The sequence below is a fragment of the Siphateles boraxobius genome, unplaced genomic scaffold (assembly GCF_051911475.1).
Source record: "Siphateles boraxobius isolate OS27281-9 unplaced genomic scaffold, OSU_SipBor_1 19, whole genome shotgun sequence".
Classification (NCBI taxonomy): domain Eukaryota; kingdom Metazoa; phylum Chordata; class Actinopteri; order Cypriniformes; family Leuciscidae; genus Siphateles; species Siphateles boraxobius.
In genome coordinates, this window is record NW_027508799.1 from 29,930,558 (window position 1) to 29,958,393 (window position 27,836).

A 27,836-nucleotide genomic window follows, 5' to 3' on the forward strand; every position below is an offset into this window, starting at 1 on the left:
TAGAGGTCAGCAGAGATTCGAGCGCGAACACGAGAACTACACTCATTATAAATGCTTTGCACGACAAAAATCTATTGTTATAAAATATAAAAAGACCAATTACTGTCGAGAATACGTACAGAAATTCAGTAGAGTCACTCCAGGGTTTTAAATGTTTTATTTAATCATAATTAACTAGCCTTAATAAACAATGTTTTTTTATTACAAATTTAAATTGTTTGACTAAGAAATGTATTTAATAAAGAGAAGCCTACCATATGCTTATCTTATCATTCAAGTAGACTGCATAATTTTTTTATTTTTACAAATTTTATAATAAGAGTAGGCTATATTAGTGCTGTCAAATCTATTAATCATGATTAATCACATCAAACTTAAATGTTTATGTATATAATGTGTTACTATTATATTTATGTATTATATATGTGTGCATCTGTGTGTGTATATATATATTCATATATATATAAACCATAAAAAACATCCCTTATGGTTTTATACATAGTTTGATATAAATATACATTCACTGTACGTGTATGTATATTAATATGAATATGGTTTATATATATATATATATATATATATATAAACCATAAAAAATATCCCTTATGGTTTTATATATATTGTATAATATAAATAATATATAAATATGATTTATATATACATATATATATATACCATATCATTTCATTTTTTTGTACATTCTCAAATGTTAACAAAATGGTTTAGGAATGCTGATAAAAGATTTAGATTTGTAACAAAGGGTTAAAATATGAAAATGCACTTTGTCTTGTTCAAGATAATGCAGCATTCATTCATGTACCAACGTCTGTGATTAAAAATATTGTTAGGTAAGATGAAATCAAATAAGAATCTTGAATCATATTGCAAATTCCGTAGAAGGAGAAAGTGTTGCTGAATCGGTTCTATATCTGACCTGTCAGCTTTGTGTGCATTTCAATGGTAATGTTAAAACAGTGGGATGTAAACACAATTAAATAATTAAATGCAATGGTTGATTTGGGTAATTTAACACATTTTGATAAAAAGTGATTGCACACATAATTGCCCATCCAGAGCAATGTCAACACAAGAGCACATTCATAAGTATTGGATAATATTTATTAAATAATCATACATTACTTCACATTGGTTTCTGCTATGACATGTTTAGCACGGCTGCTGCTCAATTCAAGAAATGTTCTTGATAACAGTTCCTATGGCAACGAAACGTAAGTGCAAAGATTACGGTGTAATCAAGAGTCCTGCATGACAAACTCTGGCCAGCGAAAATATGACTCCAATCCATTTACTGTCACGGTGACCCGGTTCAAGGATACGTCGTTATGTATCATACTGGGAATTCCAATTCAAAGAGACTTCAGTATTATAGCTTATGAGGAAAAAAATATGATATGTAACTCACTGCACACAGGTCAAGACGCCTTTAGTCAAAGATACATTCCACAATATTGATGCATGTACAAGATAAAAGATCAAATTAAAGCACATGATGAACGACCCTGTCATTTTTTGTCCTTCATTTAAATCACTAAATCACTAAATCAGATCTGCGGTGTTCATGGAACACAGTAGATGCCATTTTTACGTTTCATATTTGAAAACTTGCAGCATTCGTCTGAAACGCTAGTTCCGAGGCTTAGCAATCACCGAAGCAGAACGGAGCCGCTGCGGTCGAGTGGAACGGCTTCATATCCCATAAAAATCCCTCTCAGTCTCAGAGATGGCACCTCTGCTTCCATGTCTGATGGCGAGGAATAAAACATGAACACACGCTCCGAACACTTTAAAGTAGTCGTTGAGTGGTTTTAGAGACCGGAGCAATGATGAAAACTTTTTTGTAAAAGAAATGTATTGTTGCTGAGCTCAATGGTATCTGTGTGCTCCAGCTCTGAATGTCAGTATTCTGGATTATTTCAATCGTCTGTAAACTGTGGAGGGGAAGGAAGCAGTCATGAATCATCTCCCGAGTCCAAACTGTGGTTTGCATGTCTTCGTCCGCTCCCTCTCTTCACCCTTCTGTCTCTTGGTTACTCATCCTCGGTTATTTGGCCGATGGTTCAGGTCTCGCTGTTCCTCTAGGCCCCTTGTAGTTTTTTCTCCAGTCTGTCCAGCTTGGCCAGATTTTCCTTCAGCAGTTTGGAGCTGGGTGAGAGGAGAAGAGCTCTTTGGTAGTACATTCGTGCTGCTGCATAGTCTCCCTAAAAACACACACAAGAGTGCTTGGATCAGACTCATGAGGAAATATCCAGGACATATTCACCTAATCAAAAGGATAAAAAAAACTATATATTTTTAAAAATTAGGGAGCATTCTGATTTTGTGCCTTTTCTTAATTAAGCATATTTCCCTCAAAATGATTACTTAAAAAAAAAATCTCATTATCATTGTAATGCAGTCATAAAAATAATATATTTTTATTGTTTTTTATGGTTAATGCAATGTGACTAAGTTATAATATTATTATTATTTTTAAGCTTGAAAAAAAAAAAAAAAAAAGTTATAATTAACTGAAAAGAAGGTTAATTATTTTATGCAGTTTTGTATTAAGCAAATCTATTTAGAAATGTTTAATGTAAAAATTTTTTTTTAAAACCGCTACATTCCGACCTAATAAGATATTTTTTTTACATCCTCTATTAAATTCCTCGCCTCATTGTCTATTAATCTCAACAGTTCACACACACACACACACACACACACACACACACACACACACACACACACACACACACACACACACACACACACACACACACACACACACACACACACACACACACACACACACACACACACACACACATATTTGTATTATTAACTATAATAGAATATATCTATTCTATTAAATATAGTTTTTATTCATATTTATATATTTAAATAATATATCATTATTGATTCTTTACATTACAGTAATACAAATTTTCTAATAAGTTACTGAGAATAAATTATCATAAAAATAATGTCAGAATTATTTATGGTCCTAACCAAAGGCCTAATTTTCTTAATACAAACAAATTCTTTGTTTATGCAAAATATATTTTTCCTTTTGGTTTTTGTGGTGAAATTTCTTGTCGGTTTTCATCAGCCAACATACCTTGATATGCTGAATGCCGCCCATATTCATCCAGGCCTGTGATTGGTCAGGTTTGAGCTCGACAGCAAGCTTGTAGCTCTGGAAACATTCGATCAACACATGACATATTATATATGGTATAAACATGATATGTAGCCAATGATGAATGAATTCAACAGCATTAAACCACCGGCGAGATTCAACCTTTTATAACAGATTTGGTCTGTGTAAATGAAACATGCAAACATGATCCATATAAGAAAAGAAAAGAAGAAAAACACTGGAGGTGAATTTAACAGTCTGGCTCTGCCGCAGATGTGGTGTTGAAATACCACAAAAGGCCTTTTTGTTTAAGCCTTTACAATTGAGCTTTGAACTGGATAGCAGCATTATGTGAACCTGAGACCAGCCTGTTCTCATCTGTCCCTTTGTGGTCATAATAAAAGTAGAACTACAGGCCAAATATTAGCGGGAGACCTGGAATGACTCCAGGAACAAAGAATAAAACCATAACAGTTCTTGTGTTAACCAGACATTCTGCCAAAGAAACTTCATTTGAGTCCTTTTAAGGCAGAGAAAAACCTAGGTTAAGGAGAAACCTTCCACGAGACAAAGTCTGGACTGTTTATATTTGGAGATGAAAGGATGCGGCTGATGTTCCTGTCACAGTATCAGGGCACCGGCAAGAAACAGCGTGAAGGTGAGAGAAGCAGCAAGCAGAAGAGAACACAGTTACTCCACATTTAGTCTCATGTAGCCAGACTTTAGTTGGTTTCATACTGCAGCTTATTATGACCATTGCTTGAACAGGAAGTGTCCTGATTGACATGTCAAACAGCCAATTATGGTCTTTCATGTTGACTGTAATTGCCATTTAAATAATACACTATTAAATTATCTGTTTTAACACTCTCATAATCTGAAGTCTCAAAAAAACAATATGATGGCCAAATGGTAAAAACAATAAATAATAATAATTGAATCACTGCAATATCCATGACTATATTCATCATGACAGCAATGTTCATTGCTGAATTTTATATCACCTACAATTATTATTGGTAATATTTAATATATCACTGAATTAGTATTACTCTTAAATGTATTTTTTTTTTTTAAATTGATGCCATGAACATGTACATGTTGGCAAATCTAGCATTTATTTCTTCCTCAGAAGTGCTTGTAAATCGGTCAATGAAAAATATCGAAATGAATCTTAATTCATAAATGGAAAGCTCGCTCATCACAGAAGATGAGGTATTCAAGTGACTGTCTATATGAATTGCATTTATGTATATTTATGTATATTTATGTTTTAATGCAGTGATGAAAATTGTGTCCAAAATTAGCATTTAATCTAACATAAGTAAATGTATCCAGTTTAAATATTTCATATTAAATATGACATCATTTTCAATTTTTTCATTTTACATTTTATTTTAATAATAATAAATAATGCTTCATTATTTTTTCTTTCACAATACAGTAATCAGAATTGCTTTTCTTAACAAGCTATGGAGAACATATTGTCATGAAAATTATTTATGATCCTAAAAGGCTTTGTTTCTTTATGCAAATTATTTCTTCCTTGATGAAAAATATTATATTATCTTACAAGATGTGTTTGTAGTTATTTTCAATATGAATTGCACATTTCAAAGACAAAAAAGTTTCACGTTTCATGCTTCTCAGAGGACTGATAAAACCCTGTCAATCTTGACTTGGATTTTGTATAAAATCAGCCAGTCAAATTAGAGTTTTCCATTTGGGTATATTAGAATATGAATAGGGAATATTTGAAGAGCTGTTCCCTCAGTCTGACAGCTGCAGGTGAAGTTACCTGGAAGGCTCGATCAAGCTCGTTCATCTCTCGGAGCTGGTTACCCATGGAGAAGTGCAGCTCTGCCTTCACCACAGAGTCTGCCGGCTCCTGCTGCAGTGCGGTCTTTAACGCATCCAACGCCTGAAACACACACACACACAAGCTCATTCAGCTCAATACTAGTGATGAACTTCTTCATCTGCAAGAGCGCTCTCAGGAGCGCTGAGATTTCTCTTTGAGGCGCAGAATTGCTAAACTCAAGTAATAAAGTAATGAGTAAAGGCATGTATAATGAAAAGAAATTACACAAAACATTTTCTAGTCTCAGACGCCTCACTGAGATTCAATAAAATGTTCTTTTGAATTGCCGACCTCAGCGACGAAATTAGACCGAAGGCAAAATTAAGCTCCTGCATGAACTGATTCACAGAGCACCAAATTAAGGCGAAAAAATCTTGTGTTTGTGTGTTTTCTGTCTCCGTACAAGGAAGAACTCCACGATCCTGGATAAAATGAAAATCACGATTTTTTTCAAATAGAGATCACGATTCTCCCAGGATTCTGAACAGACAACTAAATAAAGTAACAGGCAAATTATTAGAGGTTCTAACAAAATATTATTTGCTGCAGTCTATTTAAAGATGTTTAATTCATTAGAATGAATATTTAAAAAAATTATTGGTTCACTTCATTTCATTTCATTTTCAATCAGTACTTTTGAATGAATCTCTTGAATAAATGATTCAATGACTCACTCATAAAGATTTCACTTGGGCTGCGTTGAAGTCAAATTTTTGATGCCATTTCCTCGTTAACTTCCCTCCGTCTCGTTCACTTGAATGTGCGTTATTGCCTACAGTGCACGACGGCACTACTGGCGGAACCCTTGCAATGTGTTTAAATTGAACGCCCTAAGCCCTTGATCACTTAGAATCTGCAATAGAACTGATTTATTATTTACAGGTTTTTTTCTTATTCATTATACACACCATTCTATGGGCCTGTATGTATGCTTGGGCTGTTAAAAATTTAAATATATGCAAATATTAATTATGAATATATTCATATATTTATATTAAATATATTAAAACACATACAAACAAAAATGATAATACAATAAACTATAACTGTTTTCAAAAACAGTCAGCTTACTGTTGTAACAACAAATATTAGGTAGGTGTAGGTAGCTAAAAGTATTAAATGCTGTTAAATGTCAAAATAACTAGTTGTATGGGGTGAATTAAGCGTGATCTGCTGTGACGTCACAATCATGGTGCATTGTGGTCTATGGATCTGCCTGAAGTGTACATGTTGAGTAGACCCGGTCCCTCAGTCAGAATTGAGGGGTCGAGGGTCTGTCCAAATAAACTTCCCTCGTTTACTTGACAAACGCATTTCAAAATGGCGGCAGGGATTCCCCAAGAGGAAGTGCTTAGGGAAGTTTGCCAGTGTATGTCTAAAAGTGGAGTTAAACGCAGCCCTATTTCATTACTGGATGAATTAGCGTTTTTGAACGAATCTCTTGAATGAATGATTCAATGACACATACATTTTGAACGGTCACTTGTCGCCACCTAGTGGCTTAACGATGTAATCAATACAATCGTTATTTGAAGCGCCAAATTACATTCAAAAAGAATTTGCTCTACTTTTATCGCTACCACTGACATCAGTGTTTATATCAGAACTATACACTTTTATCACAGTACTTCTGAGATAATCTGAATATTTGTAACAGAAATAATGATACTGTGTGGTTAAAAAAGCTGTTTGATACCTAAACATGAGAACGTCTCTCTCTGGGTCAGCGGCAGCATAGATGCAGATTTGAATGCTTTGGTGTGATTTAGTCGAAGGTTTAAATAGACACAGGTGAATCGTTGTCATTCAGGAATAAGGTCGCGTCTGTGTTTGAATCGCGATTGCGATCTTTTAATGATTAACCATGCAGCTCAAGTACAGGCAATAAAGGGGAGCACACACACAGACACATACACACACCTCAGTGTGGTTGCCTTGTTTGCTGTAGATGGCAGACAACAAGCGGAAACATTCAATGCAGTTGCTGGTCTTTGTAATTATGCCAAGGGTCATTTTCTCTGCCTCTGTAGAACGACCTGCCATGGCTAAAACCTGCGCCTGTGGAGACAACGAGATGGGAACAGACAAAACAAAGTGAAAAAAAGGAAAGAGGGAATGAAAGAGCGGCCAGAAAGGAACCCGAGAGGTTGCGGCCTTTGTTTCTCTAGGCGGTGATGTGAATTTCAGTGATGGTTCTGTGGAGGCTTAATTAAGCTGACGTTATACACTCTAAAACTCTTCAAGCAACCTATTTTCAAGGACGCTGACAGTTATAACAACATCAAACCTAACTGGTCGGATTGGAAAAAAAAGCAATGGACTTTTTTTGGGCTAAAAAGTCACTGTCATCTCACCAGGGCGAGCCAGATATCAGTGCTGTCGGGCTGCAGTGTGGCTGCCTCTCTGTAAACCTTCAGTGCCTCCTCGTATCTACCCGTGTTGTAGTATAAAGCCCCAAGAGGGGTCAGGATATCCACTTTACGAACCACTTGCAGGGCCCTGTGTGAGACGCGCACACACACACACACACACACACACACACACACACACACACACACACACACACACACACACACACACACACACACACACACACACACACACACACACACACACACACACACACACACACACACACACACACACACACACACACACACACACACACCGCCTGTGATTTAGTTTACAGTTATGTAAGCTGGATACACTGTTTAGTCTATACAGTTTCATTTGATCTCATCTTACCTTTTGTACCATAGCTCCGCCTCTTTATTTTCATTGGACGAGCGAAGAAGACGGCCCAGGTTCACCATGGCAACATAGTGAGCTGGCTTGAGACGCACCGCTTCCTGGTAATGAAAGGCTGCACGATCCCCATGACCTAAAAGGGACAGAGACAATATGTAGGTGTATAAAATGTGGTTGATATGAAGCGTGAAACGTGAAACATAACACGTGTTTATGTGAAATATATTTATGAATCACAAGAGATTTGGGGCACTAACGCCCTCAAGTAACAATCATCTAGCAATGCAACCATTTAAAGACACTGGTTTCAATCATTTAAAGTGAAAAAAAGTTTCTTACCCGTGTCCACCAGGAACACACCGTAGTTGTTATGGAGGTCAGAACTGTCGGGACAGTTCTCAATACCCTTGGTGTAAATTTCATTAGCTTCTTTTGAATGTCTCTACACACACAAGCACACACACACACACACACACACACAAAAAACAAAAAAAACAAATCCTTTTTAAGGAATTGCAAAAAATGTCTAGCAAGAACTGAAAAGACCACTTTGTATGTATCATTAACTGAATCGAGAGAGCAAGACCTGGTCAGCATATAGAGAGGCGAGGCTGGAGTACGCATCAGCGAAATGGGGACCGAACCGAATCGATTCCTTCAACATCCTCTCCGCCTCTTCCTCCTTCCCCTGAGACCTGGAAAACAATATCACCATCATCCTTCCTCTTATACACGGAGACACAGAGACTGTGTCTGAAACCAAAGGCAGCGGACACAAGTAATATGCAATATGTGTTTACTTCAGAAGATTGCCCAGGTTGAAGAGAGCTCTGTTGTGCTGAGGGTTAATGTCCAGTGCTCTCCTGTAATAAACTTCAGCCTCCACAGCCTGATGAGTCAGGGTGCCCAGATTATTCAGAGCGCTGGCATGTCGAGGGTACAGTCTACACAAAGACAGAGGACCTTATTAGGATTTACATTACCAATCAAAGCGCTAATACAGTATTAGATATTCAATAAAAATTAAACATTTAAAACAAATTTGACAAAACTGAAAAAAATCGTATTAATAAAAATAAAAATCTTATTAAATTAATATTATAAATTATAATATAATAATAATAAATTATATGAATAAATATATAAATAATTATGTTCACACTTTAGATTAGGGTCCAATTCGCAACTATTAACCACAACTTTTGCCTCAATAAACTACAAATTACTGCTAATTATTAGTTAGTAAAGTAGTTGTTAAGTTAAGGTATGGTGTAGGAATAAGGGATGTAGAATGAAGGGGGTGGATTGGAATCCACCGCTGCTTCAATATATATGTAATGAGTGATTATAATCAAGGTATTAATCAATATTTTTCCTTCCAAATATCAAATGAGTTGAATGACTTCTATGGAGATTTTACTTTGTTATAGAAGTTACCAGTGGGATTTCTGAAATGTTCTTTTCATGTATTTGATATCCGAATGCAGTAACAGTGCTTGCTCATTTAGCCAAGCTTCCAGAAATGAATTATGAACTTGTTTTGTGTTTGAGAAAGGTCTTCAACGTGTTAAAACATATAGGGGTCATTGAAGCCAATAGTTTAAGGGACCATTTCTTTGTTAAAGCCTTACTTTCCATTTAGACTAAAGTTTAGCTATCCTTGAGAGAAAGAACGCACTATCTTGATGTTTTGAGAGGACTCTCCTGTTTATAGTTAGAGCCTGGCCAAATCCAACCTTGGAAAAGCTGTGTGTCGGTGTGTGTGTTAGTCTTCTTGATTACAGGTTAAGGAACCAAAGGCATTAATGGAGATTGACTGAGTTGTTGTTCTGGGGATGCTCGTGCCCAGCAACCCAAATCTGAGACCTGGAAGGTCATGACGTGCCTAACTTCAGCTGCATAATCGATGGAGATATGCTTCAGTCTATCTGACTATGTGTGGAAAATTACTGTGTTTATCTATTTCTTAGCCAATGAGAATCATTCATCCTGTAAGCAATGACGTAGCTTAGACCTTGGGAATGGTATAACTGCCGTGATCTTTGTAACGGTAAGCGAGGCGGCCTACGAACTTGAATCTTGTGAGTCTTGAAGCTGACTTCTGCTGATGAAACCGCAAACTACCTTCAGTAAATCTTTTCTTTAATTATTATAATTCTGACTCGGGTCTTCATTCTTCATATCTGGTTCTGGGTCTTTGACTGTATACCCCTTACAAGAAAATGATCATGCAGAATAAGGCATTAATATGTGCTTTATAAGTACTAATAAACAGCCAAAATCCTAGTAATATGCATGCTAATAAGCAACTTGTTAAAGGACACATCCGGCCAAAAATTAACCTTGGGTAAATAACACATGGGTACCGAGTCGACCGTTCTCTGGGATGCGTTTTCATGATAATCGAATGTACCCAGTTTTATCTTTAGTTTTAGTTTTACCACAGATTAGCTTATAACGCTAGTATATTGGGCATAGAATAAGTAAAAATAAAAATCGCCAGTTAATACCACTAACAAGGCACAAAATAACCCCACACTAACATGGTAGCATAATGAGGGTCTCTACCTGCAAACCGAAGCATTGAGAACTTTGTGAGTGTACAGACAGTTTAATAAGGAGATACTTTATAAAGACAGTACACTGCGCGTATATAGGCTGGAGCCATCTTTGGAAAACAGTCTCGACCAGTCGAACCACGAACGCCGTGCTACGTGAGCTGAACTGTGACTATCGACTAAGCACTGCGTTCGTGGTTCGACTGGTCGAAACTCCTAAGTTCATTTTGGTGCAGAATTGTCCTTTAATTTTGAGAATTGGACCCTAAACTGAAATGTTACCATAATTATTATTGTATGTTCTCATGCCTACACGCGCACACACACACACACACACAGTACCTGAGGGCTGTTTTATAGTGGTAAATGGCTTCTTGATTTCGCCCTCTGTCCTTCAGGAAGTTGGCATAGTTGTAATGAACTTTAGCATTGTGAGGTAAAGTCTGAATGCCAGACCTGACAGAGGTGGAAGAAAATAGTTCAGGACCCAGAAGGCATAGAGAAAGAAAACATTTTGCATTCACTATTTAGGAGGAAAATCCAAAGAATGCAAAACTCAATCCATTTCATGCTAATTGCATTAAAAACTTAAATAATGACAGGCAAATACACACGTAATGGACCATAAAATGTGATAAAAAAAGAACATTTTGGCCAAGAATACTGAAAAATCCAATTGAACCAGCTTAAAAGGAACCTGTTAGATCAGGGCAGGGCAACTGTGGCCTTCGAGATCCAGTTTCCTGACGAATCATCCTTGATCGAACTCATCTGCCCTCTAGTAATCCTGAAAACCTTGATTAGCTTGATCAGGTGTGTTTATTTAGGTTTGGAGGTAGAGCTAAATTCTACAGGAAAATGGATATCGAGGGCAACAATCGCCCACCCCTGTATTAGATTACGAATTTTGTATTAGATTACGCCACTTTACGAATATCTATGCTGGTTTAGATGGCTGCCCAGGCACACTACAAGCTAGATCAAGATGGTCAACAATATACTTCAAGCGAGATCGAAGAACAAACTGGTGTGACGACATTTCGAACAAAATCAAGCCATAGCGAAGTTCGTCTGGTGTTCGTTTTGGGAGTTTGAAACAGCTTGCGAACTTTCCAGAAAATTTTGCTCCAGCTGGTAAACACCTTCAAACTACCACTGGTCTGTGGCGATAACTTAATAGGTAGGTGGGCTCAGTGTCTCCACTGTTTTTCATGTTTATTACTGTAAAGCTGCTGCTTTAAAGCAATCTATTGTATAAAGTGGTATATAATTAAACATGACGTGACTTGACTGGAGTGATAAATTGCAGAGCTTGTGCAAACATATCCACGTTGCTTTGATTAGATGCTTTCTTAACTGCCGTTTTCTCACTTTTGTTGTGTTTATCTTGTTATTGAGAGGAAAGCACGTAGCACATATTTACATATTTCCCTAACCGTCTCTCTCAGCAGCGTGGGCGGTGTCGGGATGTTCGCTAACAGTGTACCGCTGTTCAAACTTCTTTTTACCCCAAAGCAAAGAATGAAAGGAACTTGTCCTTGGGCATATCGGGGCCTTAAAAGCTCAATCAGGTCCTCTTCGGGTAATAAAACCAGCATTAACCAGCTAGAAACCAGTAATTGTGTTGCAAAACCCAGCTATCACCTTGAACTGGTTTATTGTGGGTCTGAATATGAACACACCTGAACAGGGCTTCTCTGGACAGCCAGATCTCATTCTGTTGGACGGTCTTCCAGGAGAAGAGGAGGAGGACAACCAGCATGGACACAGTTAAAGCGGCCGCTCCCCACCGACTGACCACTGAATACAGTCTGTTCAGCCCATGCACCACCAGAACACAGTAACCCATACTGGACACACACACACACAGAGCGTTATTTACAGAAAAAGCTTTGTAATGTGAGAAACACTGCATAGATATTAAACAGGCCTTTGTGTATAATAGCTGATGCAGTGTAGAGAGTATTGTGGGTGGGGGGGGAATGTCATATTTTAATGCCATATGGGTGCTAATGCATTTCTTTTTTTTCAGACAACTAAAGAACTAATTCAAATACATAAAGATGGTGATAACCAACTGGAAAATCTTTAGACTTCACATGCAGTTATGAACTATTTCTTAGGGACAGACAGTGAAACTCTCATAACGAATGGTAATATGATACCCTTAAAATGTTATGTGTGCGCAAGGGAATGGTTAAAATAAGACTGAAAATCATATTCTTGAAAGTATCTTTGAACCTATATGTAGCATCATTGACACCAATGCTGAATGACAAAATACGCACTGATATTTAAAAGTGCAGGAGCAATTTTTCACAACAAAATCACAGGGAATAAACGATTCAAATGACATAAATTCCCATGAATTAATGAAAATATTAATAGAAAATTAAGCAAAATACTATTTTGCATGGATTATTCTGCATATTAAAGATATTTAATACAATAATTTACAATAAATGTATAACAAAATTGTATAATATATAAATAATCATTTAAAATATTCCTAAAATATTCATACTTTTAGACACAAAGATAGTAAATATTGAAAATATTATAATTTTATCAAATATAAATTGTATATATATAAAACAGCATAAAAAAATTGTATAAATATTAAATTATTAATGTATAAATTATATAATTACTGAATTAATTTTTCATGTCATTTTATGAAAATTTTATGTAATTTTTTTGCAGTATTATTATCAAACAGTGAATATTGCTAATTATTGTGTAAGACCCTGGTAATATTCACCATCTATCAAGATGCAAACACAAAAGCACATTCAAAGTCTCTCCAGCACATCAGTGACTGTGCATATTTAAAGGAAATCATTAGAAAGACAAAACCCTCATTTCTTCAGCCACAGGAAAGGGGCTGATCCGATTTCGCATCTCACAATGTTTATCCTCAGACGCTGGTGTCACTGTGGACACGGTCAAAAACGGCTCAAGTCAAACACAATTACATCAATCTCTCACAGTGTCGATGCAAAGAGCAAGTTAAAAATGGGAATGTCTGGTTCATTTTTCTTTGTTGTTACTTATTCAAAGCTGGTGGATTTTTAGGGCTGAATTTGGACTCAGTATCCAGTAACACTTTAGTTTAGGGTCCATTTCTCACTATTAACTTTGCTTATTACCATGCATATTACTATTTTGTTAAAGATTATAACATGTTTGACAAAAAACAAAACAAAACACAAGTTTGTGAGTGTGTGCATCTGCGAGTGTGAGAGTTTGTGAGTGTGTGCGAGTGTAGTGTAGAGAACAAGTTCTGACGTTTAAACAAATCCTGTTAAGTTTTCTGATTTGTATTTTTCTTTATTTTTTATAAATGATTATTGTTCTGACAGCTCAGGTCCCTTTAAACAAAAATATACATCTTTTTGTGCACTTTATTTTTAAAAAGCCTATATATTTGGCAGATGTAAAGGATACATGTGTATATTTTTTTTGTTAGTCCGTTTTTTTATTATTACTTTAACAGCTCAGGGATGTTCAAGGAGCAACCTGTTTGTGTACTTTCTGAAGATTTTTTGCACTGTGAATTTGCACTGTCAGTACTGTTTTTGAATAAAGGGTTGAAAATTAATGCTTTTTATTTTTTTATCTGATTCATCGATTAATCGGAAAAAAATCGACAGATTAATCGATTATTAAAATAATCGTTAGTTGCAGCCCTAACTAGGATATTGTCTGTTTATTAGTACTTATAAAGCCCGTAATCCTACCTAGTACCTAAACTTAACAGCTACCTTACTAACTATTAAGAAACAGTAATTAGGCAAAAGTCATAGTTAATAATTAGTTCATAGTGAGAACTGGACCCTAATCGAAAGTGTGACCCAATATCCTTCCAGGTTCATTTTCTTTCTTTGTCTCTCTGCTTTGCTGCACAGGAAATATATATTTGGAAGGAGACACCTCCCTTTCCCCGTCAACACCCACTACTCACAATCAGAACATATGAGGACTCCTGCGGCCTCACACACACTTTCACTGCTTCCCACACATGCATGCACACACACACACACACACTTCTGAAACATGTGGTACATTCACAGTTCAAATTAATTTGTTTTGTAATTCTGTTTTGAAGATACACCAATTGCACTAGATTCTTACTGAAGAAGATATGAGTGCTATGATATTTTGGTCTCCAGATATGGTTTAGGTCCTTATCCTAAATCCTATATAAGTCTATAGGATTGTTTTTGCATATTTTACCATGAATAGGGAAAAATTCACCGAATCCACTTTCTAAATGCATGTTACTGATCCTGTGAAAGATTCATGTGTATGCTTTATTTTTTTATGACTAGGGGTGGGACAAAATATCGATAGGGCAATATATCGTTGTGGATACGAGAATCGATATGCTGGCGCCAAGCATTGATATTTTAATTAAAATAAGGCGCTCGAAATAGATTTCCCTGCTCCCAGCGTCGCTACTTCATGGCTCCTCGAGGAGGTGCTCAACACACGAATGTGAACATAAGTTAACTAGCCAAGGAAAAAGAGGTTTTTAACGGGATGGTGGACTGCCGTGTGTGTAAAATAATAGATGCCCCAGCCACATTTAAGTCCAAAGTCTGGAAAACCTGCACTTAACATTTTCACAGGCATTTTGTTTTCATAGTTAGACAGACCTCGTGATGTATTATTATAGGATTGACTAGCAATTGACTATCACAGAACAAAACTATTACAGGTCTCGTGAGCCCTGTATCTTGTATTGTATTGTGAGGTACCATGTAATTCCAACACCTATTTATGACTTTATTATTCTTAATCAAAGCTTCTTAACTTGATCATCTGGTGAAACGACAGATTTCGTCGCTTTCTTACAGTCAACTGTCGTATTCAGATCTGCCTAAATCTAATCAACAACCGACGCACAGAACAAAGTCTCTGCCCTACGTTTTTCTTTTTTGTCTTTTTTTTTTTTTTTCTATTGTTTTAATTTGTCCCTTGAGGTTCACATATAATTTTAATTACGTTTTTTGCATTAAAAAAAACATGTGGAAAAATGAATATTTTCAACCTTCATTATGACTGTCTGTCTGTCTTTAAAGCTTAGTAAACAGCCACTAATCTCAGCCTAAACACTTCAGGATTTTCGAAGTTGTCATCTGATTGGTTGAATTTTACAGGATGTGTGGGAGACAAGTGTGTCGAGTTCTTTAATGGGCCACCGCCTGGAAATAAAGATGCCGTGAAGCCAAACCCCCTCATGGAAGAAGAAAGCCGTCGTGTTTTACAACTGTGACAATGAGCGCTCATCAGGATCAACTAAACGCTGGATTTTCAAAAGTATATACTCTTTAAAATCTCCATAGACAAGTGAATCAGAGCCAGAGAGTTCCTCACATTCCTCTCATAGCTGTGTGCTGATGTGTGTGTGTGTGTATCTGAGACTGTGAGTGAAAATGGTTGGCCTCCGAGCCGCCCTCACGTGTCTGATCACTATTGCTTTTGGCGGTAAAAAAGACAGTGCTACTAGTATTTACCCAGCATGCATAGAGAATGACTGCCTAAATGCCAAGATAAGTGCCCATCTGATCCTAACACAGGCCATTAAATTCATTGAGCAGAAACGGCTCATTACTCATAACTAAGTGTACTCAAGGATGTAATGCTGTGTGTATGTGTATTTATGTGTGCATGTGGGCGTTTCTCGGGTCACCGCTACACTCCGAGCTAATAAGATAATTTTTTAACATCCTCTATTAAATACCTCGCCTCATTGTCTGTTAATCTCTACAGTTCACACACACACAGACACACACAGACACACAGACACACACACACACACACACACACACACACACACACACACACACACACACACACACACACACACACACACACACACACACACACACACACACACACACACACACACACACACACACACACACACACACACACACACACACACACACACACACAAGATCAGTGCTGCATCATGGGAAGCAGGGCTAAAGACAGATTATGTACTGTTATCATTGGTGTGTGATTCCCACTGCGAGATGAAGGAGAACGAGGGAGAGAAAAATGAGGGTTGAATTTGTAAAGCTCTAAAAAAAAAAAAAAAGTATTTTGCAGAGCAAGGAATGTTTTTAAAGGACATTTTATCCGGCTGTCGCAATATATTCTTGCAAGCGCACACACAAACCTGGGCATGTAGAGAACTCTTTCCGCCACCACAAATCCCACGCGGAAGAACAGATTACTTGCTGGGATGAAGGGAAAGACCAGGAACAGCACGCCCACCAACACCTCCTTCCCTTTCATCCTCTACACACAGAAAGAGAAACAGAGAAAAAGTGAGAAACCAGAGAGGAGAGAGAAACCAGAGTTTTTTGCAATTAGAGAAACAAGAACGAAACAAATCAAAACATTTTCTACATTTCCTTCAGAAAATGCCAGTGGCGCTTGCCCATGCAAAACTTGCAGTAAAATGGTAATCTGGTATTCTGAGTATGTTTTGAGTAAATGTTTTTTCATACAAGTGAAAATCAAAATAGGAAGTTATAAGCATAGGAAACACATAGGAAAAAAATGGCCTTTATGCTCCACTACAGAGCTTCCATATCTTTATTAGTGTTATTTGAGTGAGTATATTTGAAATATGAGCTAGCGTTGTTTTTATCGATGTACAAGTTCATTAAATATGACAGTTGAGGATTGATGGGTCAATACAGAGATATGAATTGGATATGAAATCTAAGCTAGAGCGAGAGAGGATGTGGTGTGGGTTGAAATCATAACCGTATCACGCTCGGTTTACTTTACATAGGCCGATACGCTGATAAAAAATAAACAATATTACCATAGTTATTGTCTGGAGTCTCATTCTCATTTCCACAGACAATATATGAATGTTTTAATATTGTTTTATCCCTTTCAGTCCATCAAAAACATTAATTAACTTCAGGTTCAGCAACAAATATGCAGACATTCTGACATGCAACAACTATACCAAGAAATATACAAAATGTGGTGATGACACTCATTCACAGTCACAAATCAGTAAAATCGACCCACTCTCGGGCCTGCGTGTGTGTCTGTGTTTTGCATGAGACAATTAGCCTAGTAAACATTCCTGCAGAGACAGATTGTAAAGTCATTAGGGGGAATCGTTGGCACGGCTGATCGGAGGACGTGCATGAAAGAGGCGTGGCCAAGGATGGTCATGTGACAATGGGTTTATTTCAGTGAAAGTGGAAGCTATGCATTTTAAGTTCAAGTCAAACGAGCTGCATAGCTCAAATCATGATATACATTTTTCTGATATTGCATAGGTCATATTCTACACTTTGTTAACTTTTTTCCCATCTAAAGTCCACTTGTTTTATTTTAGTATTATTTGTAGTGTATTATAGTATTTATTAATATACTGAATTAGCTTTTATTTTTATACTTTCCATTTTCATTTGAATTTGTTTTGTCATTTTTATTAGTAAGTTTTATATTTTATAATAATAATAATTTTTTTATTTCTATTTAGCTTTAATTTGTTTTTATTTCAGGTTTTGTTTTAGTAATTTTAGTATTAGAACTTATTTTATTTTACTTGCCAATGCAACATTTCATTTAAGTTTTTTAATAATTTTTTGTTAACAATAACACTGCTAATAATGACTTTCGATTGGCTGATCTTCGCATGGCAGCATAGCTCATATGCCTCATAGGTCATAAGCCTAAATAGGTGCTGATATGTAAATGATATGGCCATATGCTAATGTGTTCATGATTGTGATGTCATAACTGTTGTATTCGGTATGTGCAGATTTGTTGTAAACAATAAATTATAAACAATCTCTGAGGACTTTATTTACTTTAATAGCTAATTAATATTCGCACTTGCCACCAACTGGACAGGGGTGGGAAATACAGTTACATGTTTCAATAGATAACCCTCAGTGTAATCAGTCAAAATGACCAACAGCGTTCAGATTTTTCCCATCACTGCTAAAAAAATTAATTTAATAGCGGAAAAATATTTGGTTAACGTTACCACTTATATATAACTGTGGATAAAAAAGCAAAAAAATCCATATCAAAATCCATCACAAACAGTTCAATACAAACAAGAATCGAAAGCATCGCAAACTAAACCAAGACAACACTCATAAAAACAGAGCCTACAAGATTGTGTTTTTCTGGGAAATATTAGAGGGCTAAAGCTGGGTCATGATGATAGCTTTGGCATTATCCTTTTCGCCAGTTGCCATCTGTTGTCATGGCAGCACAAACAGAGGTCATCCGCAGTCTGTCCCAAAATCCATTCAGTGATCTTCAATAGACTAACACCTCTCTCTCAGCTCTGCTCTTTCCCGCTGGTTCTTCCCCTCAGCCAGCGCTTCATTTGTAAATGAATAATTTCCGGATCAAAATTAAAAGTCGCTGTGACCGATACTGACTATGCAACTTAAGTTTTCCCGGGACATACAATGATGTCACTAAACAGTGAAGGCATAACTGTAAGGGCATCATTCACAAGTTTCTGCACAGCCCTAACTGTGTGTTATTCTGTCACGTACAGTATGTTGAGACCAAAAATGATTCAGTAGATCAGTGATATTCTCTCACTGACGACGTCGTTGTCTTTTCCATTACATCGCTTTCTGATTCTGACTGATCTAACTCCCGTGCTCGTGTCTGATCAGAAACACCCTCAGCTTTACTCGTCGATATGGAAAATGAAAACATGCTTGACTGTGTTTTTGACATTTTGCTGACATTGGTGAATAATTTATTAGGTATATACACTTTATCCAAACTTTATGCTACTCTCCATACTTTAGCCTTTACTGGGTACAAAACAATCAGCAGTAAGCACCAACCAATGAGAGTGATTTTGAACTTAAGAAAGCTGATCAAAAATATATATGCTAAGGGCGAATGGAAAAACATAACCTTCAAATACATATACATTAACCCTTATTCGCTCTGTCTCTGGATGGCTAAAAAACAAATGCTGAAAAGAAATCCAAAATCTGACATTTTCCGGAAAAGGATCCGGCTCAAATTAAGCACTTCCCTCAGCTCTTCCTTTATTCTCTTTCACCTACTTTTTTCAGTTCTTCAGTTGCTTTCTATCATCTTTCCCCTTCCTGAGGCAAGAAGGATAGTTGTGTGATAATAGCATTACAATTTGAATGAAATGTTGTATCATGTGTCTAGGATGATTTGAGAATGATTCAAAGGGCTTCAATATAAGCAAGAACAATGATAATCGGTACAGAGGAGTCTGTACAAAGTTTGCTTGATCACTTTGATTAATGAGCAGTGTTGTAGTATTTATAAATATTTTGAACTAGCTTTTGTTTTCATATTAGTTTTAAATAGTTTACAATAACAACACTGCTACTCACATACAAGTAGTGCACACTCTGGTCATAATGTTTCTTTGTGTTAAAATGTTCTAAATCCTAAAATTGCCAGGATGAAATTAAATTTGAAATCCCAGATTTTCAACGGGGCCTCAGACTTTGAAAGGTACATGAAAGTTTGAACTGATCCTCCAGTCCACTTGTGAAACATTTATAGAATATGAAATCTGAGATTGTTGTCTCTATAAACGGAATGAGAAAACCAGATTTTTTCACTCTTAAGCATTTGCACACATCCACACACCTCAACTCGATCGGTAAAATGAGCAGGCAGTTTACTGACATTGGTCTGTCAGCTTGTCTCAGACACACACTATGAATTATTCAGTCAGTAGATATGAGATCTGCTGAACAGGGACTGGAATATTCTCTCTCTCTTTCATTTTCCTATTCTCCAAGTCTCATTATGTGGAGTCGGATCAGCCATTCAAAAAACGAGAAAACGCACTGCCAATTTCTTTCCTCAAACTCAAGGACCCGTGTAGAGAAATGTGGACATTTCTAAAAGCTCCCCCAAGGACACCGCCAACACAGCGGCAAACAACTAATAAACTGTTCTGGGGATCGACCTGACTGACATCCTCTCACCGTTTCAGAAAATGTTTTTAGAAAATGGACCTGTAAATGTTTTAATTGGTGGCTGGAGCTCTCAAGCTTTCATAAAACCTTGAATGTTTTGCTGTTATCGGTTTTATTCTAATTCATAGGCTTTTTTGAGCTCGTTCAGTGCACTGGAATCTATAGAAAAACAGAAAAATAGATTTGAACCTGCATATATCATAAGCACACTACCCACTATGTTAACTTTTTCCATGCATAACCAACAAAAAATATTGGTGTCTTTGATGCTAACAAACAAACAAACATCCCTTGTACAGCAAGCTGGTGCATAAAGGCCCGTTCACACCAAGAACGAGAACTATAAAGTTATAGTTATTGTCCTTGGTGTGAACAGGAATCATGACATTTTGGTTATTCAGGCATTTTAAAAAGTTAAAAAGATGAAACAAAGGTCTTTGACTGCAACAGCAAATGTATGGTGTTGATTTTAAAATTCTCATGCTTACGTATAAGGCTTTGCATGGTCTGGCTCCTCAATATTTGTCAGAAATTTTAATCCCGTAAATCCCAATGCGTGATCTCAGCTCCTCTGAAGCTGGTCTTTAAACTGTCCCGTCAACTCGTTTACGATCGATGGGTGACAGGGCTTTCTCTTCGTTTGCTCCAAAACTATGGAACTCTCTGTCCTCTGAGATTAGGCAAGGGGAATCTCTGAGTGTTTTTAAAGCTTCCCTCAAAACGTACTTTTTTACGGTAGCTTTTATTTGATTCATTTGATTGTTTTAACTTTTTTTTCTCTACCATTTACTTGAAACTCTTTTGATAATATTTTATACTTGTAATGTATATTTTGAATGTACTTCTCTTTTATGAATGCTTTTATATTGTTCTATTTCTCTTTTATTATTTCTTATTTTTGTGAAGCGCTTTGAGATTTAACTTTTAAAGGTGCTGTAGAAAATAAAGTTTATTATTATAATAAATGCCTGAAGATGCCTAAAAATGATTTGCAAGCGGTTTTGATGTACTGTCTGTGATGCTAAAAATACATTTATATGGCATATGCAAATGATATATGAATTTCACCGTCAGCATATGTGCCTCACAAAATTAGCAAGATTGAGATGAGCAGAAATAATCGCCTGGAGAACTGAATAACCTGATAAATAAACATCTCACTTGATGCGCAGCCTGCGTGAGGAACGTGTGCATTAGCTCACGGGCAAACATCTGCTTCACGTGATGTGAGTGTTTGCACTCATTTACACAGTCTCTGCTATTTTTCACGGGTTGCTATGGCGATGAGTCGTGGAGAATTGCGCTGGGCGCGCATGGGAGGAACGACAGAACAGTGGGATGTGAGACAGCATGAGTGAAGGCTTTCATATGATCGAAACAGGAGAGGTACGTTTCCAAGTGTGTTTTTCCTAAATTATGACAGAACGAGTCTGTGGAGACGCAGTCTCAGCGGTTGTCTTGACATGAGAAAATGTGTGTGTGTGCTCACCTGTAGGCGTGTAACACAGTTCAGGCTCAGTGCCAGCATGACGAGAGCCAAAGACAGGGAAGCAATATTCCGTCCGTCCCACAGAGACTCCACCAAAGGAATGCTTCCCACCTGTCAATTACAACTCATGCAATCATCAAACATTTACTAGAATGTAGTTTCTGCAGTGCGTTTCTGTTGATGCCATTTACCTGCCAATCGTAGCAAAGCACTATGGGAGCCAGTAAGAGCCAGGCATTGAAGGCGAGCAGATAGCAGTATGAAAGAAACCTAAAAAGACAGTGAAGATTTGCTAAATTAATACATGTAAAATTAAAAAAAGTCGTAAAAAAACGATTTTCACGTTTTCTGTCATTACATGGATATTTTAAGATTTTTTATGCATTCACAGAAAATATTAATGGTTCTTTTTACATAAGATAATTATATTAGATAAAATCATGCAACAAAACAACAATTCTTCATCCGGTTATTTATGGATGGGAGGAAATGTCAATGTTTTCCTGCTTTCGTGTACGTTCCAAACCACATCTCGCTGAATTAGAATGCTGTTATGATCCATATATTCTTCAGCGGATGAGAACAACAAGCCACATATAACATGGAGCAATCAACTGAGGAAACTTAAGTCTTAAGTTCAAGGAAGAGCTAATGAACTGAGCAGAAACAGGTGCGTGATTAATTTGAAACCATGGAAACTAATAAGCAAATGGAGTACGAGTATGTGATTCTGGACGCAGCCAATCAAACAGAACTATAAAGAACATAACCGTTACAGAGTGATGACAGACAGACCGACCTGGTGAGCAGATATGGGGAGAAGGATGCTGGATTGTCTTGCTCTGAGAACAGTGGCATGGATCCACCCATCAACCATAAGCGGAAAGACATGATGACTGTAACCTGCAGAAAAACACAGTAAAAACTTGTGAAATAGTTACAAATGAGCACATGAGGTTCAACAAAAATGACACAAATCTCAATGCTAATTTAAATGAAATGAGAATTCTATAAATCAATTATTATAATAAATCAATAATAAAATAAAAAGAAGTTAAATAAAATAATAAAAAATATAATAATTTATTTTTTATAAAAATATATTTTTTTAAATGAATAAATTCAAACATTAAATAGGTGCTTGTAAAATTGACGATATTATAAAAGGTTACCATTTATTTAAATATCAGAGGTTCACATGAAAAAAAAAACTTTTTATGTAACTGGGTTGGTAAAATTATTAGGGGGAGGGACAAATGTGGATACGCCCCTGAAAACAAGATTCATCAATATTCCTGAAGAAGAAAGACCCCTGATCCACTAAGAGTCTATTTTCCCAGCTTTTGGTAGGTTGCTATCATATAGATGCTCAAAGATCAAAGCTCACAGACATGAACTAATAGCCACAAAACATTGATTATGATTTCATGGGGTTAAAAATCGGAGTATAATCCAGCACAGATCTTTAACCACTAGGGTTGCAAAGGGGCAGAACATTTCTGGTAAATTTCCGGAAACTTTCCATGGGAACTTAAGCTGGGGATTTTTGGAAATATTTCAAGTTGGAAACATAACGTGAATTATGGGAATTAAAGGGAATTTCCTGAAAATTTGGTATCATAAACATAAATATAAACATTTTGTTTGGTCATTAGAAGACATGCATGCAAACTAAAGCAAATTTTAAAAAATGAAATTTTTGACTGATTTATTCATTCGTTTCTTTCATTGAACAACAAAAATCATTAATGTTGAATAAAATAAAATTTCTCTGATCCCACCCAAAAAGCATTGCAATATTTGGCAGTGAAAATTTAGCTACTTACATGCAACGAGATGACGCAAGCACGTTTGACAAACGGGCAGGAAATTCTGACAAGCTCCTTCAACCTGGAGCTCGACAGATGCCTGGAACGAAAGCATAAGCAGATGTGACAGTCGTTTACAGACTCCATAACTCAATCAGCTGATGAACTCATTTTCATTCATTACCGACTTAATCAAACCATCAGTGAATTACTTTAGGGGTATATTAATCTGTTTACCATTGCTCTCAATTAATTACCTCTACATCTTAAAAAACAGAGCTGCAAGAAATCGAGTGAAATCACACATGCAGACAAACACTCTCACAGCCGTCTTTATAAGACTTTAAAATGCCGCTCTAAACTGGAACGCCATCATCCTTCTTTGAGAGTGCCAGGATGTACAGTGAATTTTAATTCAGCGTGACATGACACCATGACAGCTGTGACTGGAAATGTGGGGTGAGATGAATGAAAGAAAAGAAGAGGCGAGAGAAGGAGGTGGGGGAGGAATGGAGCTCAGGCAGTACATCGCACTTCTGCTGATTGATTCAGTAAAGAGTTGGAGAGAGCTCAGCTTAATGACTATGTGCGTGAATGCGTGTGTGTGCGCATCAGTGCTTTTCAGAGTGTATTGTACTCCAGGGATCGTAACCGTGCTCAAAGACAGCACAGAATTTAAAGAAAATGCAAGCTTCCCGTCTCTATCCTTGCCCTTTGTCGCTACTTCCATTTTTCTGCAGTTTTTTTTCGTTAAAAGGTTTTACACTGAACAAAGAATGTTTAAAAAATGTTGATTCTATTTACTTTATTAATTTGCATTCTTGTTCTTACTGTGATCAATTCCTCAGTGCATGTTATTCAAAAGAAATACAAATAGTCTTCATAATTTTTCATCCAAATCTCAGCCTCTGAACCAACTTTCCTTTTCTGATGACAAATGATGCCACCAAGTTTCAACCAATGGAGAACTTCCCAGTCTTATTACGAACGATTCATTTGTGCATGTTATTCCGAAGAAATTTAATTATTAAATGTTTACATTTTAAACACTTTCTCTGCCTCTGAAACAACTTTCTTTTCAAATGACATCTCCCAGGCCACCAAGTTTCAGCCAATGGGGGCTGGTCGTGCTTCAGAAGGGGAGGAGTCCTACACAAAATGCAAACTGACACGCTAATTTAATTATTATTTTTTCCCTCATTAAATATCTACCTTTACTTGGAAATATATCACTTTAGGGAAGTAAAACGGGTTGCAAATGCAGATAAATGCAAAAATCCAGATAAACATTCCTTTTAATGGAATTGGGATCATTTACTTAATGCCATCCGTTTGTGAGGAGTTAGTAACTGATACTCTTATTGCACTGGTGTAGAGTTACAGAAGAGAAAACAAGTGTCAGCTTATGCATTTAATAATAACAAAGCCCACAGGAGACACTCCACCCCCTCACTGCAAACACACACTCACCAAAACTGAGAGACAGCGTGTCTGCAGGCATTATGATGACTATCAGTCACAATCACACACTCCACACTCTGTGTGTGTGTATGTGTGTGTGTGTGTGTGTAAGAGGGTTTGTGTCTCGTGTCCTCCCCAGGGTCACGGGTAGCAGCAAAGGTTTATGGGCACTTTTGAAAATCAAATAAAGCTACAGAGCCTTCATTCCCCAGAGGGAGACGCAGGCGGAGAGAGCAACCTTTCCTTCGCTGTTCTTCAAGGCTGAGACGAGTTATCATGCCCGCCAGCGACCCACAGCCCACGTCATTCTGATTGTAGAAATGACACAGATGTTCTTTTCTGCCGTCACTGAAGCCGTTGTCTGTTGACTTCCGAATCAGCTCATAAATATTCCTTAAATCTAATAATCTACCTTATAAATATACATGGCGTGCTCACTGAAAAGGGTATAGTAAAATGTCAAGTTTTTCAACAAATGGTTAGTGAAATAAGCTGCTCAATCACTGGAAAAATGTAGCTCATCAACCCAAGGAGGTCAAACTTAAAAGAAATTTAAAAAAATTAAAACAACTCACATACGCTGGTAAGTTTTGCAACACTGTTACTAAAATTTGGGACATGTTTAAATGAAATACATGATTTGTTATGTTGTCATTTTCATTGAATAAAGGACATTTTTAAAATACTACATTATCATTTATTTATTTATATTTTTTTACAAAGTAGATAAAAATAAATTTTTAAGGGACAATAATGCAGTGGCTTAAATAGGGTTAAATATTGAACACTAAATAATTTGTTAAAGCTAAATATTACATATTAGTATTAACTACAAAATTATTAATTGCATGTAGGATTATAATCGAGAACCTAAAACCCTTTGAGATGTCTTAAAAAACATGTAAGGGGGATAAAGTCATATGACTCTTTTAAACCCACTTTACATGCCGGTTAATATTATTTTAGATAAAAAATTATATAACATATCCAACAGCTTTTACAACAGAGTCTATTGCTTTAAAAGAAATAGATAAAAGTATCCCAGATTTGTGGAATATGGCACATGCTCAAACATAACCACAAATAAACACTACAAACATCCTATCATCAATACTAGATGCCTTAATAATGTATTAAAAGTGCTTTTGCTACTGGATGTTTGATGTAATGCTTATCTCTGAGGTTATGTGCTCTGTGACTAATGTGGAGGAATAGATACATGTCTTGTGTTTTTCTGCAGAACACAAGGGAGAGTTGAGAGACTTAATTGCACAAACATAGCTGGCACTGAACATAATTTAACCGATTGGTGCTGTAGCAATATGTGTTAGACAACATCATGCATTACTGTAAAGTGATAAATACAGGGATGCAAGATGTATCACAGATGTTGCAGTTGGCCACACAACTTTCCCTATTATTTGCAAATGTGTTCTAAGTGGTTTCTAGGGCATTAGAAGTGCTTCAAATGCTGTTAGGACTGTTAATGTCATAATTAATAACCACGCGTATTAGTTAGACAATACATTTCATCCTCTTCTAAATACCCATAAGTTTCTCTGTAAGCCCTAATGGATGAAATAGGGGTGTCATTACACTATCAAAACTGCAAAGATGGTCCAGCAACTTAGCCTGGGGGAGAGGAATGAGCATGGGATTGTGTGGGAATGTGTGTAGAGGGGTGTAACGTTTGCACACAGCACTCAAGGATCAGTCTGGCATCTCAGTCGTGTGTCTCCTTCAGTAATGAGAACCTAAGGGCCAGTCAAGGGGTCCCTCCCTGATTCCCACACACTGATGAGCCCCTTTGTTCAGCTTTTCACATTCTCGGAGAGTGCAGACCCACTGGACACAGAGCACATTTTAAGTAGCTGAGACTGTAATTGAAGCAAATGAGGTTCACACTATGAGACAGAGAGAATGAGAGAGTTTGGGTTGAGTCTGAGAGTGCGATTGCTGTTTGTCTCGCCTGATTGACTCTCTTTGAATGCCAATTACCGCCACAGCTGAAGGAAAGAGCCGAGCTGTAATTGGAAGATTGCTTTGTGTATTATCCATCGCAGATCTGTGCTGATCTTTGGCTAGATTGTCTGCTTGTACAATTTGTTTGGTACCAGTTAAACAAGAAGTCGTCCTTTAAATTATTAAAGAAGCAAAAAACGAATTAGCTGATTAAAAAAAGAGTAGGCGATAAATAGACACACGTGATGCAAATTTTGCAAATAAGGCAGATGATTTAGCTATATTATATTACTAATTTATTTTTTAACCTTTTTTATATATATATATATATATATATATATATACACAAAGTATATTTACAAATTTTTATGTTAGATGCGATTAATCGTGATTAATCAATTTGACAAAACTAATTTTAATAAATGAATATATATATACTGTATATATACATTAAATATATGAAAAATGCGGCATGCTACAATGCTAGAGATGCAAATGATACAAGTTATAAGTGAATTTATTAAAACTGATATTTTGCACTGATTCATAGAAATGAACTGAACCTACCACAGCGTTTTTGAATGTGAAAGTAACCCAATGGCATAATGGCATTTAGAAATGGCTAAAAAGAAAATGTATTAAATCATTGCAATATTCATGAAGTGAACATTTTTAATACAGGCAACGAAATCCTTGTCAATACATTGGGAATATTCGCTAGCAGTTTCTTAAAAGGACAAGACCCAAGGTCAGACTGTGCTTCGGCGTGCATTTACATGTTTTGATGAGCTACGCTAATTCTCAGATAGTACATGCAACCCGTC

The 27,836-nt window shown here is 36.6% G+C and overlaps 1 protein-coding gene across 1 annotated transcript in view; it reads right to left on the bottom strand.

Annotated features, from left to right (window-relative positions):
- Window positions 1–1,101: 1,101 nt before the first annotated feature.
- The window catches only part of tmtc1 (transmembrane O-mannosyltransferase targeting cadherins 1), a 40,115-nt gene continuing 13,380 nt past the window's right edge, over window positions 1,102–27,836 (bottom strand). The window contains exons 5-20 of the mRNA XM_077234907.1: window positions 23,608–23,689; window positions 22,581–22,684; window positions 21,973–22,051; window positions 21,782–21,892; window positions 16,491–16,612; window positions 11,986–12,153; window positions 10,646–10,759; window positions 8,546–8,689; window positions 8,332–8,440; window positions 8,085–8,187; window positions 7,743–7,878; window positions 7,352–7,496; window positions 6,918–7,055; window positions 4,935–5,057; window positions 3,116–3,193; window positions 1,102–2,219 (exon numbers count right to left, since the gene is read on the bottom strand). Coding sequence (XP_077091022.1) covers window positions 2,097–2,219; window positions 3,116–3,193; window positions 4,935–5,057; window positions 6,918–7,055; window positions 7,352–7,496; window positions 7,743–7,878; window positions 8,085–8,187; window positions 8,332–8,440; window positions 8,546–8,689; window positions 10,646–10,759; window positions 11,986–12,153; window positions 16,491–16,612; window positions 21,782–21,892; window positions 21,973–22,051; window positions 22,581–22,684; window positions 23,608–23,689 — 1,879 coding nt within the window. The 3' untranslated portion in view covers window positions 1,102–2,096. The remainder of the gene's footprint in view (window positions 2,220–3,115; window positions 3,194–4,934; window positions 5,058–6,917; window positions 7,056–7,351; window positions 7,497–7,742; window positions 7,879–8,084; window positions 8,188–8,331; window positions 8,441–8,545; window positions 8,690–10,645; window positions 10,760–11,985; window positions 12,154–16,490; window positions 16,613–21,781; window positions 21,893–21,972; window positions 22,052–22,580; window positions 22,685–23,607; window positions 23,690–27,836) is intronic.